Source organism: Schistocerca serialis, chromosome 2 (genome assembly GCF_023864345.2).
Source record: "Schistocerca serialis cubense isolate TAMUIC-IGC-003099 chromosome 2, iqSchSeri2.2, whole genome shotgun sequence".
NCBI classification, from domain to species: domain Eukaryota; kingdom Metazoa; phylum Arthropoda; class Insecta; order Orthoptera; family Acrididae; genus Schistocerca; species Schistocerca serialis.
In genome coordinates, this window is record NC_064639.1 from 756,324,405 (window position 1) to 756,343,626 (window position 19,222).

The following is a 19,222-nucleotide window of genomic DNA, read 5'->3' on the forward strand; positions in this document are numbered from 1 at the left end:
TTATCTTCCTTAAGCCTCATGCGTGCACACAAACTGAATTAAAAAAAATGTCGCTGCAAACGACAGATCATGTACAGCATGCAAGAAAGGAGCCAGAAGTAACAATATTACTGCTCCTTACTCAGAAGGAGTCAAGGTTCTGAAAACCACAGTGCTCTGTGTCGTGACATAATGTTTCTCTGGACCTCACCAGACTTCTGCTGAATTTTACGAGGACAAAATAAAGTTGCCATTTTTTTCTCACTCTGCAGTTATTCACCAGCAACTTCTTTTTCTTTTTATTACTACTACTTTAAGACTTCTGTATACAGGGCTTTAGTTTAACTAATACAAGCTTATCTTTCTACCTTAAATGAAAGATGATGACTTTTGCCTGGACTTCCCATTTGCCCTCACATAAGCCCCTGCTCATGTGAATAGAAAATATATTGCCAGCAGTAGACTTACACTTTTCTTACAAATTTCTTCCTTTGAATGAAACCTTTTACAACTAAACATAAATTCTGAATTACATTTGTAGTCAGGAAAGTGACTTTTGCACCTTATCTAACACTGTACTGTTTTACTTACAATATAGTCACGAGCCCGACACATCACTTCTGCAGGAACTTTGCCAGATGCACTGAAACTATCCTTTGGATACAGCAAGTCACTGCGTACCACCCAATTTCCTCTGACTAACACAGCACACTGCTGTATGGCACGCAGCAGACCAGCCACATCACTCTCTTGACCCAATAGCGACAGCAGCTGTGAGAACTGTACTATTTTTGCTGCAATATTATGGAACATACTGTAATGAACTCTAGTATACAGAAGCAGAAGATTACAAAATATGTTATCTAATACTAACTTAATCTTGGTCATTCAAGACAAATTGATATAGGCGAAGGAATTGCATCTTGTGCACTTTTTTTTTTTTACTGCCATACCAGACAAAGTAATTGGTTTTTAATGCGTTTATTTAACTATTTTATTACTTGACTGATTTTCCATTAAATGAATCGCAATGCATGATCAATTTAGGCAGTATCATAAAGGAAATTTTTCAAAGTGTTGTATTTGGCTCAAGGTACATTGTGGTCTTGTACCATGATGTACAGCTTAAAGAAAGAAGACAAGTCACATATTATGAAAATACTTTATTGAACATAAACACATGGCTAATAAACTGAATATCCAAATAACACACACAAAAGTAGTTTTTCTGGTTAAAAAATTAGGTCTAAAAATTAATGTTAATAAACATTCAAATGCAATAAATTATTTTATTATTTTAAGCCCATGTAGTATTTCTATATCTTTAATCTGTACCGCCATACTGTAAATGTCTAACAAAGTACCATGGGCCATGATCACGGTGCAATATCACCAAATGGATCTAAGTGCAATTTTCAAAAAAATGGTTCAAATGGCTCTGAGCACTATGGGACTCAACTGCTGAGGTCATTAGTCCCCTAGAACTTAGAACTAGTTAAACCTAACTAACCTAAGGACATCACAAACATCCATGCCCGTGGCAGGATTCGAACCTGCGACCGTAGCGGTCTTGCGGTTCCAGACTGCAGTGCCTTTAACCGCACGGCCACTTCGGCCGGCCTAAGTGCAATTTTCATCCCACTTCAATAAATGGTGAATATAACCTAAAATAATAAATTTACATCATGGTTTCTAGAGAAATGTCTGTTATAATCATTAGCCACATAGGTTTAATTTTATTTGTGCACATATAGCTGGAATAACAATGAATTAAGAACAGAAGAACTTACTTTTAGATTAAAAAGTAATCATACATGTAAGGAAACTGAAACAATTGCTCCTTGCTCCTGTAATAACAGCTGGCTATACTCATGCCATAATAGGTAACTTTTGGTGTGAACAGGACTTAAGTTAGAGAGTAAACACCAGAGATATAAGACTGACTACAAGCCTCTACCCTAATAATTTTTGATTTTTCTGTCTTAAAGAATGCAATTACTGTTAGCAAAAATGTAAACTCTGTAGTGCACTGTCATGTAGAACCCATTTGTGAAACGAGGCTCGAAAACTGCAGAACCTGTTTTGACAATATATATTAGCATGCCTCATGTGATCCTGTCAGATAATCATAACACAATGTTTCACCAATGAAACCAACACAGTAAGTCTCTAAAATAATACCATGGAGAGGCTAGAAACTCGTATTTTACACAACTTCAAAGTATAACCCAAAAAACCATAATTTTGTAACATCTAAATATCTGTTTCCCCAATCATTCTAATATTATAATGTAGATTTAATGTTGTCTAAATAATGAGTGAGACAGAGAAGATATTACAAATATTTAGTAGCACTTACCTCGTAATAACAGCTGCCTAACCTGATCTACAATTGGCAACTGTTTCAATTGAACAAGAGACAAAGCCTCTGAAGTCACTTGCCGCTGTTTCTGATATTCTTCCTGCACAGGAGGTGGAACTAGTAAGCGAGTGTAATCACTTCTTGCCAAGCTCATCTGTGCAGTATCACCAGCACTTGTCAGAGCAGGTTCACAGTAAAGGTGAGCTTTCTCCAACTGTAACAGTCAGACAGTAATAAAAATTGTGTCAGTCTATATATAACACAAAGCACGACAACCACATCTATGTTATAAACAGCAACATATATTTAGTTACTATTTCCATTGCTAAAAAAATTGCATTTATGAAATTTCACTGTTAAACATTTAATGAATGGTAACTGTTCATGATCTAATTAAACTCAGAAATCTGATTGCTACATGGACTGAAACCATTAGGTGTATCAGGAATTAAAGATGTCAGATTTTTTGTGTAAATTCTTTATTGATACACTCAACACTCTTAGTTGTTAGATAGACCTGTATTTAGGAAAAAATTAAACTCTATTTTCATCACATTATTTTGGCTATCCATAACACAATGTAAAACTGCAATAAAATATCAATTATACAGGGTGTTTCAAAAAGAGTGACCTAACATTGATAAAAACATACTACAAACATTGGATGAACTGCGAAATGCTCACAGAATCTTAAAGCTAGCTATGCTATTACAAATGCTCTGTGTGTCCATCACAGCAGCATCACTAACAAAATCTAAGTGATAGCTAAAATGCATCAACTTTTACAGAAATTATTGTGGCTGTTATCCAGTTCTTCACTTCTTCTATGTCACAAGGCGAAGGGGAGACGAACAACTTCCCTTCACATATCTCCACAACAAAAAATTGCATGGGGTCATGTCTGGTGATCTTGGAGGCCAAGACTGCAGGGTAGCGTCTTAGAGGTTAAGAATGAAGGGCAGCATCTTGGGGCCCCCTGCAACCTATCCAGTGTTAAGGCAGAGTGTCATGGAGAAACTGACATACGTGTTGTGCCATTGTGATAAGAGCTCCATCCTGTTGGAAAACGAAGTTATCGGAATCCTCCTGAAGTTGTGGAAAAAGCCAATTCTGCAGCATTTGAAGATAACTCATTCCAGTCACTGTGATTTTCTCAATAAAGAAAAGACCACACACATTTTTCTTGTGGGGATATGTGAAGAAAAGCGTGTTCATCTCACTTTTACCTCGTGACACAAAACAGAATAACAGCCGCCATAACTTCTGTAAAAGTAGATACATTGGTAAACTTTATGATGAATTTAGCTGTCATCTAGATGCTGTTCATGCTGCTGCTGCTGGCCACACAGTGTGTCTGTAACAGCATAGCTAAAACTTTAAGACTCTGTGAGTATTTTGTAATTCATCCTGTTTTTAGTATGTTTTTACTGATAAATAAGTTTTGGGATCAGGTCATTCTTTTTAAAACACCATGTACAATTTAATTTAGCAACAGTCCATGTAGCTGAAGTCCATCAAATATTACAGTTTCTGTCCATTTCTTTAGTAACATACTATCTGTAGTAGTCAATGCCACCCCTCCCACTCCCTACCAAATTTGTAACTAAAACTTAGTTATTGCTGGACCTCATTTTCAAATGCTTTTTGTGAGACACTTAAATTTTTGATTGATTAATATTTTATGTGGCGAAATATAATCCCAAACATGATACTGAGGGACTGATGACATAGTCGTTTGATCCCTTTATTAATCCAACCAACCAGCCAGCCAGCCAGCCAGCCAGCCAGCCAGCCAGCCAGCCAGCCAACTTGATACTGAAGAAGCATTTCTTTACTTTTTAATTTTTCCAGCTATCCCTGGTAACATGGTTTCTCCTCTTAGCTTGTAATAACAGCTGCCTAGCCTGTTAAAATAATGACCATAGTTTCAAATGAATAATAGGAAATGCATCAAATTTTACTTACTACTGTTCATTACAGAGAAGAATGCAAGGAGAAATGTGTGCTTTAAGGACAGCTAGAGGGAAGTAGGCGGGATATGAACAATTTCTGTAGTGAGAGTTTGGATAAACGGAAAATGCCAGTTGGTAAAAAGGCCCTTAGAAAAATATTCTTTGACAGTTCTATTTAGAATGTTGGCATGGATCATCCTGAAGACTGTCAATGTTGTTGCAAAATTTGAGATAACTAGAAAATTAATAATACAAAAATTATGATGTTAGGAAATGGTAATGGGAGATATGTAGGAACACAACTGCAAGAGCCATTAGATAGGGAGTATCAAATCACCAGTATTTTTGTGTGCAGCACAGTAATCAAGCCAGGTGATGGAAGATAGTGGCACTGAGTCGCAATAAGCAAGCATGAAATGTTTTGGTAAAGGTTCAGCTTATAATGTAAGCACTCTTTTGCACTACATGTCAGCCTATGCGGCTCTTACTTCTATACAGATAAAACTTCGGTTGATTTAACTCTTTATTCTGTGAATCATCACAAAGACAACTGAAGTAAAATGGAACTCTCTCCACAGAGAAAATAAATAAGAAAACATATTATAGCTCGACGTGTCACGGAGTAACCAACAATGTCCACTGTACATTTCCATTACGTCACTGGTGCTTCCTACACTGGCTGTAAAGCAGAGTTCCAGGCACATATGGGCATATGTATTTTATTATCCTGCCTAGCCAAGAGCACTTCTCTGAGAATGGTGTCTTCTCCGTCATAATCATCTTCTGTGTGGAGCTTGGTGTGCTCCTTCCTGGGGCTGTCATCTCTTCTTGAGTTTGTTGTCACACAGGTGCCATTTCTTCTGTTTGTTTCTGCTCAATGGAGATAGTTTGTTGCTTTCCATCATGGTATATTTGCAATGTATACTCATTTCTTGCCAAAATTTTAAACTGTCTATATATGGTGGCTGAATGGGTGATTGTACAGCACTTGTTTGCAACCAGACAGTTTCTTAGCTCGTAAGTACGAACAATGTATTTGTGCCACAACAAGAACCTAGTGTTAAGAGTGGCTTCGCCATGTGATTATATGCCTGCTGAGATACGTACAGCATGTCACTCGCTGTCTCATCATCTGGTAGTTCTGTGAAGAATTCTGCTGGTAGTTTCAGCATCTCTCCATAAACTATTCAACAATGGAGGTGTCTAGTTCTCGCATACATGTTATTCTGAGGCCTAGCAGCACTAACTGCAATGCTGAATTCCAGCTGTCCTTATGACACATCAAGGCTGCCTTTAGCATCCTGTGCCACCGCTCAACCATGCCGTTGCTCACTGGGTGATACACAGTAGTATGGTGTGTCAAAAACCACCTAGTTTGAGCAATTCTAGGAACAACATTGATTCAAATTATTGCTTTTGATCAGTCATATTGTACAGCAGGTACCTGAAGCACGCAATTTATTATGGCAAACGTACTTGTTACAGTCTCCGCTGAGATGTCTGACAGTGGTGATGCTTCCACTCATCTTGTATAATGATCCACTGCAATCAGTAAGTATTTGTACACTTCGGAAGGTGGTAATGGGCACACAATATCTACGTGCATGTGTGAGAATCTCTTCGTAGTCAGCAGAAACTCTCCGATTACTCTGTGTACGTGTCATTCAGTCTTCCTTCTTTACCCAACTGTGACAATCATTGTTTTATGCCTAGTCAGTCTAAACGATTTGTCATAAGCTTTAAACTTGATTCAACCTGTGGATACTGTCAAAAACAACCTTCGGTAGCTCTACTGGGATGAAAGGCAGGGGTCTATCCTTGAATACGTCGCACTATATTTTAACATTTGTGACCACTCGTGCTAATTTCAATTGTCATTTCTGTAGGTTACAACCACTGCTTTCACCAACCTGACAACTGAGCCATTCACTTATTGTGTTATAGTGTCACATACATTAAACCCACTTCACTGACAATCCCTAAAACTCTTTATTTTACAAATCAAATTACAAAGACAAGTGAAGTAAAGTGCAAACAAATGAAACTCACTCTGTCCAGAAAACAAAGAATAAACATATGATGGTTAGACATTTGTCATGGAAAACCACCTATGTCCACTATACGTTTCCACTAAATTGCTGGTGGTTCCTACAATGTCATCAAAAACTGTCACTTTTTCTTAAGCTCAACGTCATTTTTATCAATGGTTATCATAAATTTTCTAACAATGACTTGTCTAATATTGTTACTAAGAATACTGTAGTAATCAGTTTCATTTCATGTTTTTTGCAAGGTGAAACCTGCTTTAACTGAATATCTGTAGTACTTACTTCAGCTTATCAACCAACGTACATTGCTACTATGCTGTTCAGTTTGGCAAAAGAAAGTACTGCTTCTTTAACTGTTCATCAGTTCTTTTAATGCTGCAGTTTGTGTGTTTTTCCATTTCCCCGGTAGAAAAATTAGTATTATGGGTGATCAATGTGGATATTGCCTTCAGTTAGTCAGCCTGGGAATAAAATATGAGGTGTGAGTCCCTACGGCAGTGGTCAGCAAACTCATTAGTCAAGAGAGCCATTTATTAACAGTTCAATGCTGGAAATTTTTTGAGAGTCAAATTTTTCGAATATAAACTATACAGGTACACTGATGGTTATCAACTTAATTAGGATCCTCTTAAGCTAGCTTTTACAAAAATCTCCTCCATCTGGAGTGAAGTACATTCACTGAGATCAACCCTTTCCAACATACCCATCCACACTTCACATTCGTATACTCATTTCGTCTACCTCCTTTTGCTCATCCTCTCTGTATATCCAAACAGTCTCACCATACTTTTCTCAATACTTGATACTATTTGTCCTTTCACTCCACAATGCTCCCAAAAATTAACTTAAGAAACATTACTTAAAGTTTTGAGTCTTAGTTAAACTCTAGGTGCACTGAATAACACCTGCTCTCATACTTAATCACGATATTATTTATTGATAAAATTATATAGTAAGGCATCCACAAACTTAAATCCCAACACTGACTGACAAATACTAATGTGAACTATGACCTTGCATCTCCTTGGAAAGGTTGGGTAATTTTTGGTAAGATTCCAGATTCTCAGCAATAAGACCATTTCTCAGTTTATTCTTCATAGTTGAAAATGATAGTTTGCATGAATATGTAGACCCGAATACGGAAAGAACAGCAAATGCTATTTTTTTCCTTTGACTTACGACAGGAATAATGTTTCAGGTGTTAAAAATCAACATATCTTCACTTCAGAGCACTCACCTAAAAATAAAAACACAAACACCTACCGAGCATTTAAAAACTCAATTAAGGAAAGCAGCCATATCTACCAGTATTTTTATCTATTGTTGTACAAGCTTATATTTATTTGTCCCTGTCATTGTCTGTTGATGTATTTCTGATTCATTATTAATATAATTATTTTCTTTCACCTGATGGCACCTATTTTTCCACACTTCATGTGAAACAGTTCCAGAATCTCCATCAGAATACACATTTCTTCTGCTGCTTTGCATTGCATGAAAATCAGCAAGTTAAAAATTATCTCATATGCCAGACTTAGAGGCATTATTCATCTCTCACTTTTGAAGACACTGTCACAAGCAGAAAAAGTCATGCGGGTGGTAGCAAATGGAAGCAGTCCGAGTCATGTACACCGCCACCTAACATCGCTTCTTGCCCAAGCCGAAAAGCTACTTCTGTGTACTACTTTGTAGATGAGCCACACTCATGGTGCCAAAGAGCCACATGTGGCTCGCAAGCCACAGTTTGCCGACCACTGCCCTAGGGTGATTGTTCAGAAGTTAACAAAATACTCAATGAGGTTTTCTCATGGAACTGTAAATTATGGAGGCACATTTAGAGGATCACGAACAAGAAAGTAAGAATCAATACTAGTCACACAGTACATTTGAAAAAATAAATCCTATGAAGCTGATGTTGAGATTTTAAAGTCATATACTTTGTAGTGTGCAACTATTGCCATTAACAATGCTGCCTTTTCCAACTTAAGCATTTCAGTATATTTACATTAGCTATATTTCAATATATTCAAACAATTGTGTTTCTTTCTCTGTTTCATGTGGAATTAACAGCATCCTGACAGTGCGGTACTGTGTTTCTCAACTGACACACAGCTTTGCAGTGCCACTCACTAAATGTTTCAGCCAACAGCAGCAGGCAGTTATTGTCAAGAGTCTCATTATATTAATAATTAACCAAATGGAATTTAAAAGCACTGTAACTGGTACTATGTAATTCAAGTCACAAAATGGTTATTTCTCATCTAACTGTCAAAAGAGAACACTGTCTGGCATAGCATACAGTCTTTGTATTAATTCAGATATATATAGATAAGAGTCAGTATATGTAGTGTTTAAATTGTGGATAAAAAAAGAGATTTAAGACTATGATTTTTTTATTATTGGTGAATAATTACATTTATTTCACCTCAACTTCATAGGAAAACATTAGTATTTTAACAATTAAACCAAACCAATCAGCATAAAATATATTCAAAGTTGTACATTTAAAGAAAATAATCTGTGATATTTATAGCAGAAATAAATGGTAATGATCTTTGATTGAGTCGCTAACTAATATTGTTTATAGTATTGATAACAAAACAAGGGATTTACTCATACTACAAGTCTCTAATCTTCTGCATTAGGGCATAAACATAAACCTCCAAAACATGCAACTGGAAAACAATTAATAAACATCAATAAAATTGCTGCAAATTATTTATCATAATTTTTGTAGTTTCTTTGTTTGTCTATAAAGTTCAAAGTGGTTACAATAATTGAATTTTCAAACGTTGCTTAATGAAAATTATATAAAGTAACAGTTAGGGTAATATAGAGGGAACAATGCAGGTTCTTGAGATTTGTGCAAGCAGCAGGGCATCGTGTTCAAACTATTTACAAGTCGCTTGAAATCTTTCACAAATTGTATAACTAGTGCAATCAAAATAGTTTGTAAAAAGGGGGAAATTTTTGCAATTGCCAGAAAAAGTAAAGATCCAGTATTATAAGTATTTTACAAGAATTAATACAGTATATGAAACGAAGTTATTAAATACGCTCAGAAAGTTAAAATGGTGTGGCTTGGTGGCTGAATGGTGAAATATCAGACTAGCGATAAAAAGCTTTCAAGTTTGATCTCCTCCTCAGCCCCAGAATTTTTATCTGACAGTTTTCACTTCTTTCACCTCAGGCAATGTACGTTAATGTGAAAAATGCCGAATTCCATTGCGGTTCATAATCTGTGTTAAACTGTAGGTGTCCCAATAACTGTCAAAGTTCAAAGGAAACAGCGGCATAGTATCTGTAATAGGACTGTGTGTAGTAAAACATTGTGATGTTGAAACCAACCTTCAGGTAAATGACAGCATTACCCTCTTTATGATTAATACAGTTTTGACTGTTATACAGTGGAACCAGCCAATGTACAAGACACAAAAACAATTAATCTCAATGATTAGACTGTATCTCATAATTTTAAAAAATAGAAATTATTTTGTAAACAATCGAACATGCAGGATGCAATAATGAGAATATTATGAAAATGATAGATTGCTACTCACCATAGTGGGGATGTTGAGACATAGACAGGCACTACAAAAAGAGACCACTATCTCTGACCACCACGTGCGTGTGTGTGTGTGTGTGTGTGTGTGTGTGTGTGTGTGTGTGTGTGTGTTGTCTACTTTAGAAGAAGGCGTTTTGGCCAAAAGCTTACACGTTGAGCAGCCTTTCTGCTGTGCCTGTCTGCGGCTCAACATCTCCATATATGGTGAGTAGCGACCATACTTTCCTTCTCAAAGTACTGAATATATTTTTAACAATTTCTTCATATGTGTGATCACGGCATCGGTAGTTGATGAATAACTGCTTATGATATTTTAATTTTATCTACACAGCTACAAAAATACACATTTATTTTACCCATTTTTTCATAAGCTACTGAGGTGTGACTTGTACTTATTACAGTTTTGTCAGTTTTCTGCTTACATCTGGATATGTCAGTTATATGCACATTTATCAGGTATTCCTGCCTTCGGTACTGATCTACCTTCACTTTCACTTGCAGTATCACACATTTCCTGACCTAAGAACTGGCTAAATATTCCACCACTAGTGCACATAAATGTGTACTTACATTTCTGTAACTAAACGTGTTTTTGTGAGCAATGTTGTCAGATCACCTCCTACATTCGGCTTTCACTTCATTTAAAATGTTGTTTCGGTCTATGCATTGTCATATGTGCATTACATTCTCATTAATGTGTATTTAATTATGTGAGTGGGGTGGAAGGGTTGTGTGAGTGTAAATGATCTAGACAGATGATTGGGGGGGGGGGGGGGAGGTTGAGGTAGGAAGAGGGAAGGTAGGGAGGGGGGATCTAGGAAGGGGGTGAGGCAGTGACTTTAGAGATTAGAGATGAGGAAGCAAACAATGAATGAAAATGAAGAGGAAGGGAGACTAGGCAGATTATGAAATGGAGAAGGGGGCGCCCAGGGGCAAAATGGTGAAGAGAGGGGTGCAGTGGAGGAAGGGGGGAGGGGGGAGGGGGGGAGGAAGGGGGGAGGGGGGGAGGGGGGAGGAAGGGGGGAGAGAGGGGGGAGCAGGGGGGGTGTTTTTTTTGCCCCCTCCCCATGCAGGTACACGAATAGCATGTAGTCTTGCAGCCTTATTAATGAAACAATATAGCTTACAGGAAGAAACTCGAAACACACAATCACCTGTCCCAAAAACATGCACATGCAACAAATAATTACAGTTAACAGCGTGGCAAAACTATTTAATAACACTTCCTGTCAATACTTGGCATGTGGAATCAAGTTTGTACCGGTACAATACAACTACAAGAAATAAGGCAGGAGGAAAGCAATCAATTATCACACCACTGACAAGCAGAGACTCACATGTTGGGTTACCATACACCCACATTTATACGGACTTTACCACATTTTTAACATTTAATGTAATGTCCTCAAACATTTTTATGATTTCTGCTGGTGTCCACATTTTTTTTGTTTTAGGTATTAATATCTTTTGAATTTTGTTTTCATCTCATATAGTCAACAAGTTACAGTGAAACCCTTATTTTACGTTTTCATGCAGTCCAGACTTTAAAAAATGCAAAACCGAGGAAAATGCAGAATCAAGGAAAACATTAAAACCCCAAAAATATGAGCAAAACCGTATGTAATTGGCATTACAGGTTATAGGTTTGCAACTTGCTGCACGCTACTCTCTTTTTTCTTTCTTTTTTTTTTTTTTTTTTCTTTTTTTTCTTTCCAACTCAGCATTGTTACCACATTCTGGAACTTCGTTATGACTGTAATACAATATGTTCTGCAATATTCACTGTTATTAGAGTACGATGGATGAAATAAATATTTGCCTGTTTATTTCCGAATGTGTGATGATTTCCAAGTGTGGTTAGACAGAAAATCTAAGAGGACAGCTTACATTCCTATGAGAGAAACAAGTCGCAATAAAATTTATATTGATCCTTGTCACAAATACTTTGCTGTTTATTTCCAAATATGAAGCTATTTCCGATTGGGCAATTTGGTAGAAACCTAAGAGGACAACTTAAATTGCTGCCAGTGAAATGATGAGCAATAACATTCATATTCTTCCTTGTCACAAATATTTCACACTTTGCACAACCACAAACACATCACCCTAAAAAATTCTTGGTACAACTGAGATTCTCCTGTCACTTACACATCCATAAACATCAACTTGGCACTATAGTGATCAAAACAAATCAGTAGTCTCATTCCTGGCCGCCTTCACAGTGCCACCAAGTCAAGGTTCCTGCAAAAAGTATTGTGAAATGTACTCAATCTATCATCACTGGGCGGTGAAGCTAAACATTAAAAGCTGTGTTGGCAATGCCAATTGTGGATTACATCATCATTTCCTCTCTAACGTCTCCCCTCTCTGCAACAGCCTGAAATATTCTCTTAACTCTGTCACCACCCAGAGTGTGAACAGCCTGTCTTTTGTGCCACTTATAAATCATTCAGTCACATCAAATGTCAATAGGAGGAAAACTGGACGAAGTTACGCGAGGCATCAAGTAAGAACGTAGAATCGAGTAAATCTTACTCCGAAGAAATGTAAAATCAGGGTATTTTTAACATTGATCTTACGGGTTTTTCACAGGGGCTATGAATCTATGGAATAGAATTGCAAAAAATGTAAAAACAAAGAATGTAAAATTGAACTTCCCTTGAATATACTTTTTACTTTGGTTATTGATTACATCATCATAGACTTACACGGGAGAATTTTTGTTGGATAAAAATACTGAAATGGATGTTTTGATAAATTTGCAAATTTAAAAATATTCATAGCCACATATGTTGGAAAACCTGAAACAAGCCAGAAGAAATAATCGAAGTACATTGTGTCATGTAGTAGTGAAGGATAATTTAGTGAATTAATTGAAATTGTGCAGTTCTTGTTTGCATTGCCAGCCTGCAATTCTTGTGTTCAGAGGTTGTTCTCCTTGATACAGGCACAAGGGACAGCTGGCTCTGTAAAATGCATTCCAATGTTGAAATTTAATTTGTGTCAGCTAAACAAACTTTTAAAAAAGATTTTGATCAGTGAAAAATACTCATGGAACATGGGCTCTAACGTAATGTAGGTATCTGTAATATTTTTTGTTTTGTTTGTTTCATATGTAATACAGCCATTTGACAACATAAAACTGAACTAATAGTGCTTCATTCATCAGTGCTAAAGGGATTAATCTAGATCACAATAGGAACATGATGATTAATGTTTTACTGCAATCATACTTTCTTACTTCCAAATCCAAAAAAACATCCCAGCCTAGCACCAATTGCATGGCTAAACTACAGTTAAGAGATACAGCAATCATATCCTTTTATTTAAAACAAAGAAAAAACATTCTAGCACCATTATACAGGGTGTCCCAAACCTCCCGCGACAAATTAAAACAGGCGAAATTGGGTCTACAACCGATTATATTGAGGTATGGAACCAATGGCCGGAAGTGTATATATGTCTGCTTGTGTCTGTGTATGTGCAGATGGATATGTGTGTGCGCGCGAGTGTATACCTGTCCTTTTTTCCCTCTAAGGTAAGTCTTTCCGCTCCCGGGATTGGAATGACTCCTTACCCTCTCCCTTAAAACCCACATCCTTTCGTCTTTCCCTGTCCTTCCCTCTTTCCTGATGAGGCAACAGTTTGTTGCGAAAGCTTGAATTTTGTGTGTATACATCTTCAACTTTTGTGTTTGTTTGTGTGTCTATCGACCTGCCAGCACTTTCGTTCGGTAAGTCACATCATCTGTGTTTATATATATATATATATATATATATATATATATATATATATATATATATATATATAGTGTAAACCACATAATAACGTAACTCATAGTAATTGTTCAAAGTGATAACCACCAGTCTAAATGCATGCATGGCAAGGGTGCATGAAGTTCTGCAGCACTCTCTCAAAGATCACTGGTATTTGTTGTACCAGGAGACAAGGAGCTTTGAATGGAGTAAGCAGGTCTTCATCTGTTTCTACCGGGGTTTCACGCACCAACGTCTTGACATAACCCCATAAGAAAAAGTCGAGAAGTGTGAGATACAGTGATCGCACTAGCCATGGGACAGGATCTGCCCTTCCAAATCCGATGATGAGGGCACGTGTTTTTCAGGTACAGTATGTCTGTTTGGTATTCAGAGTTGTATGTTGTTTATCATCCGCTCCTGTTCCAGTGTACAACAGACACCAAGAATCTTTTAAATATGTGGTGCCTGTCATTTCGGATATATCTAAATGAACAGATGCCATTTTGATCCAGTGGCTACTATGACTTAAGATTCAAAGGAATTACAGACTTTGGCTTAAATCAATGGAGAAAGTTGAAAATTTGTGCCAGGCTGGAATCTGAACCTAGGTCTCCTGTTTACAATGGCAGATGCCCTGACAAAAAAAATGGCTCTGAGCACTATGGGACTTAACATCTGTGGTCATCAGTCCCCTGGAACTTAGAACTACTTAAACCTAACTAACCTAAGGACATCACACACATCCATGCCCAAGGCAGGATTCGAACCTGCAACCGTAGCAGTCGCGCGGTTCAAGACTGAGCGCACAGAACCGCTCGGCCACCGCGGCCAGCTGCCCTGACAATTAAGCCATTTAGAGGCAGTAGTCATCCAAATTGTGTGGACTACCCTGGCACGCCTCCTTCAGACACAAATTCTCAACTAATCAATACACTACTAATATAGTGGCCCTTGCCCATTATCATTACTTGCGGCATTTCACTGATTCCCATAAGTGTTTGAGCCTGCTGTACATCCACATCGAAGAGATCACTGGCTGTCCTTGCCTTAATTATAAACATGTGGTGTATGTTCTTTCGGACATGTCCGAAAGAACAGATTTAAATCAATGCCCACTCACAGCCAATGTATGTAATTTCTTTGTGTCTTAATTCATAGTGATTCCTGGATCAAAATGAGGATCGCAATGGAATATTGTGGGATTATGCTTGGTTGGGGAAATGATTAACTCGATCTGCCTGACACTATCCTGCCATATTTCATGTTGGAAGTTTTGCAAACGATCACAATTGTCATTACTTGTCAAATCTGGATAAATATGTAATGGCTGAACAAACGCAATCGAAGGTAAAGCGTATATGCCTGGTGTGGGATGACATCAAACAGATTCATTGGCCTATGTGTACATATAGCCTGTGATTCAAGATCGAGAAAATAGAACAGAATTGCTGTTCATTCAAGATGAAGCTCCACCCCACTATGTAATTCCAGTGAGAGAATAGAATGGCTTGATGACAAATTTTCTGGTACACGGATCAGCTGTCAGGAACTGACAATGTTCTGCATGCAAGCCTGACCTAACACCAAGCGACTTCTTCCTTTGGAGATGGGCTAAGGAATGAGTGTGTAAGTTAAAATAAAAGGAGATTAACAGTCTTGAACAAAATATTGTGAAATGTTTGCAAATGTCCCAGTTTATATGCTTGGTTCTGTTCTTAAAAGAAAGTGCAGGTGACTATGTTGAAATTTAACTTAATAAGCAAATGGTAGTCACTAATAATATATTCAATGGAAATAAAACTATAAGTTGTATACTTTTTGAAATATCCATTGTTACAAATAAGTACCGACTTTATAATCATCCTGTATTACCAAAAAACACACACACACACACACATATATATATATATATATATATATATATATATATATATATATATATATATATACACTCCTGGAAATTGAAATAAGAACACCGTGAATTCATTGTCCCAGGAAGGGGAAACTTTATTGACACATTCCTGGGGTCAGATACATCACATGATCACACTGACAGAACCACAGGCACATAGACACGGGCAACAGAGCATCCACAATGTCGGCACTAGTACAGTGTATATCCACCTTTTGCAGCAATGCAGGCTGCTATTCTCCCATGGAGACGATTGTAGAGATGCTGGATGTAGTCCTGTGGAATGGCTTGCCATGCCATTTCCACCTGGTGCCTCAATTGGACCAGCGTTCGTGCTGGACGTGCAGACCGCGTGAGACGACGCTTCATCAAGTCCCAAACATGCTCAATGGGGGACAGATCCGGAGATCTTGCTGGCCAGGGTAGTTGACTTACACCTTCTAGAGCACGTTGGGTGGCACGCGATACATGCGGACGTGCATTGTCCTGTTGGAACAGCAAGTTCCCTTGCCGGTCTAGGAATGGTAGAACGATGGGTTCGATGACGGTTTGGATGTACCGTGCACTATTCAGTGTCCCCTCGAAGATCACCAGTGGTGTACGGCCAGTGTAGGAGATCGCTCCCCACACCATGATGCCGGGTGTTGACCCTATGTGCCTCGGTCGTATGCAGTCCTGATTGTGGCGCTCACCTGCACGGCACCAAACACGCATACGACCATCATTGGCACCAAGGCAGAAGCAACTCTCATCGCTGAAGACGACACGTCTCCATTCATCCCTCCATTCACGCCTGTCGCGACACCACTGGAGGCGGGCTGCACGATGTTGGGGCGTGAGCGGAAGACGGCCTAACGGTGTGCGGGACCGTAGCCCAGCTTCATGGAGATGGTTGCGAATGGTCCTCGCCGATACCCCAGGAGCAACAGTGTCCCTAATTTGCTGGGAAGTGGCGGTGCGGTCCCCTACGGAACTGCGTAGGATCCTACGGTCTTGGCGTGCATCCATGCGTCGCTGCGGTCCGGTCCCAGGTCGACGGGCACGTGCACCTTCCGCCGACCACTGGCGACAACATCGATGTACTGTGGAGACCTCACGCCCCACGTGTTGAGCAATTCGGCGGTACGTCCACCCGGCCTCCCGCATGCCCACTATACGCCCTCGCTCAAAGTCCGTCAACTGCACATACGGTTCACGTCCACGCTGTCGCGGCATGCTACCAGTGTTAAAGACTGCGATGGAGCTCCGTATGCCACGGCAAACTGGCTGACACTGACGGCGGCGGTGCACAAATGCTGCGCAGCTAGCGCCATTCGACGGCCAACACCGCGGTTCCTGGTGTGTCCGCTGTGCCGTGCGTGTGATCATTGCTTGTACAGCCCTCTCGCAGTGTCCGGAGCAAGTATGGTGGGTCTGACACACCGGTGTCAATGTGTTCTTTTTTCCATTTCCAGGAGTGTATATATATATATAGGCCAAATTACATACTTTTGCATATTTAGGTACCATTTTGAAGTTTTAGGCATCAAAGGCATAAATACTGTAGGAAATCATATCACTGTAGAGTGCTGCTTGTGAACTGTCATGTTGTCTGGGCAAAAGGAAGGCAATTGTACCCATTCCTTACATTTCTTAAATTTAGTTACTATGTGTTAACATCCACACAATATGGCTGCTTATGTCTAGAAGTACAGTGAGATTATGACAGCGAATTAGGCAAGTAATGTATGACAGTATGACTATCCAACCACAGCAATTACAGAAGAAAATAGGTGGGAGCTCCTCTGCTAGGAAGGAGAGGGGACACTGTCATCAGTAAATAGGTTTAATATATAAGGTGAAGTCATACTTACAAGGAGGAATGTACTGTAACTAGTGACAGGGAGGAACAAGGGTACTTTTTTTCCAACTGGTGTAGTGTACCTCCCGATATAAATGCTTTTTGGAAGGAAAGATTGGGAGCACCCATGAAAGGGAAGACCAATACTGAGGTAAGGTGGACCCATAGAAGGCATGACCTATAATGCATTATTGAGATAGATTTTGAGGGGAACACCAGCAAGAGGAACACCAGCAAGAGGAACACCAGCAAGAGGAACACCAGCAAGAGGAACACCAGCAAGAGGAACATGAGCACTGTACGGACAGAAAATGGTTGAAAAGTACCATCCTCCAAAATAAGGTGTCTAAACAGTTCTTACAGAAGTAAGGAATGGTAGTGAATTTTGTTTCTCATTTGTGAAGAGTTCTCCAAACAAGTGACGTATATGGATAATTACCTTGATTATGAGGACTAGTGAAAGAGATACATCCATACATGCATGAACTTAAAAAGCAGGTGTCAGAGCTTTGCTGTTGATGGTATGAGCTTGTGATTACTTCACAGCACGTACCTCCCCAAGATATAATGGAGCTGGGTTCAATTAAAAGAAATATAAATTGTCTATGTATAAGCTAGGGCAAATCACAGCAACAAGTCAGTTATTACTTCATTAAATATAAAGAGACAACGTAGATAATTTGAGATGGAAAACTAGAAAGGAGATTTTTTTCTGTCATTTGTGTACACCAGTGTATTGTTATGGTAATGATGGAACATTAATTAACCAAGTCAACATAGTACCTACTGGCTGTTTAAATGCATAAAGGCGAATAATTCATCTTAGCGTAAGTTATAAAGTGGAAATTTTCCAAATAAAATTAATAGTGAGCACCAAATACAAATAAAATAAGTAAAACTTACAAAAGAAACAATGAAATTAATAGAGGTTAAAATAAAGTTAATCATATATGTGCACTTGCTAGAGCCAGTCATAAAAATGGAGGGGGTAAGAGCAATTAGCACAAGTTGTTAACTAAATGGAGATCTATTCTCTTGTTAATTTTTTATACTGTAATTTAAGTTTCTGCTCTCTTGTTGAAAATATGTTAGACTTATTAGAAAAAAAAGAAGGAAAAGAACAAGTGCTAACGTTTATTGCTTTATGCTAAACAGCATGAACAGAATTACGAATTTTTATTAGTTATTTAAAGAAAGTAACTTTTGTGACATCTTTTACCTCAATGGAAAGATATGAGGTTTAACACATCATTTTTAGGTAAACTGATGGGTTACTCTCTCGGTCCTTCTAAATGATGAAAGATAATCATGACATTTAATGAAAGTTTTTGTATGGCAGTAGCAGCAAGTGGTGGTTCAGATGGTCGGTCGGTCGTGTCATACAATAAGCTTATAACAATGAAAACAATCAATTATTGATGAAATAATTTAATTGGATAGATAAAAAATCTATTCACCGAGCGGTGGCAGAACACACACATGAAAGACTGTTGTGATTGGCAAGCCTTTGGAGCCATTGGCTCCTTCTTCAGGCAGAAGGATTAAAGGGGAAGGAGAAGGGTGAAGGAAAAGGACTGGAGAAATCTAGGAAAAGGGATAAATTTTGGGAAAGTCACCCAAAACCACAGGTCAGGGGAAACTTATTGTATGGGACGAGAAGGAAAGACTGTTTGTTGGGGATTGCATTGAATGAGATTTGAAAACCTGGGAGTTTAAAGGTGGAAGACAGGGTAATATGCAAGACAGAGATTACTACTAAAACATTGTACACTAGTTAATAAGAGCGAGTAAGCTAAATGCATTGTA

The 19,222-nt window shown here is 38.4% G+C and overlaps 1 protein-coding gene across 2 annotated transcripts in view; it reads right to left on the reverse strand.

Annotated features, from left to right (window-relative positions):
- The window catches only part of LOC126457954 (DNA-directed RNA polymerase III subunit RPC5), a 122,217-nt gene that overhangs the window by 24,439 nt on the left and 78,556 nt on the right, over positions 1 to 19,222 (reverse strand). For both annotated transcript variants that reach the window (XM_050094686.1, XM_050094687.1), the window contains exons 6-7: positions 2,339 to 2,555; positions 571 to 773 (exon numbers count right to left, since the gene is read on the reverse strand). In XM_050094686.1, coding sequence (XP_049950643.1) covers positions 571 to 773; positions 2,339 to 2,555 — 420 coding nt within the window. The remainder of the gene's footprint in view (positions 1 to 570; positions 774 to 2,338; positions 2,556 to 19,222) is intronic.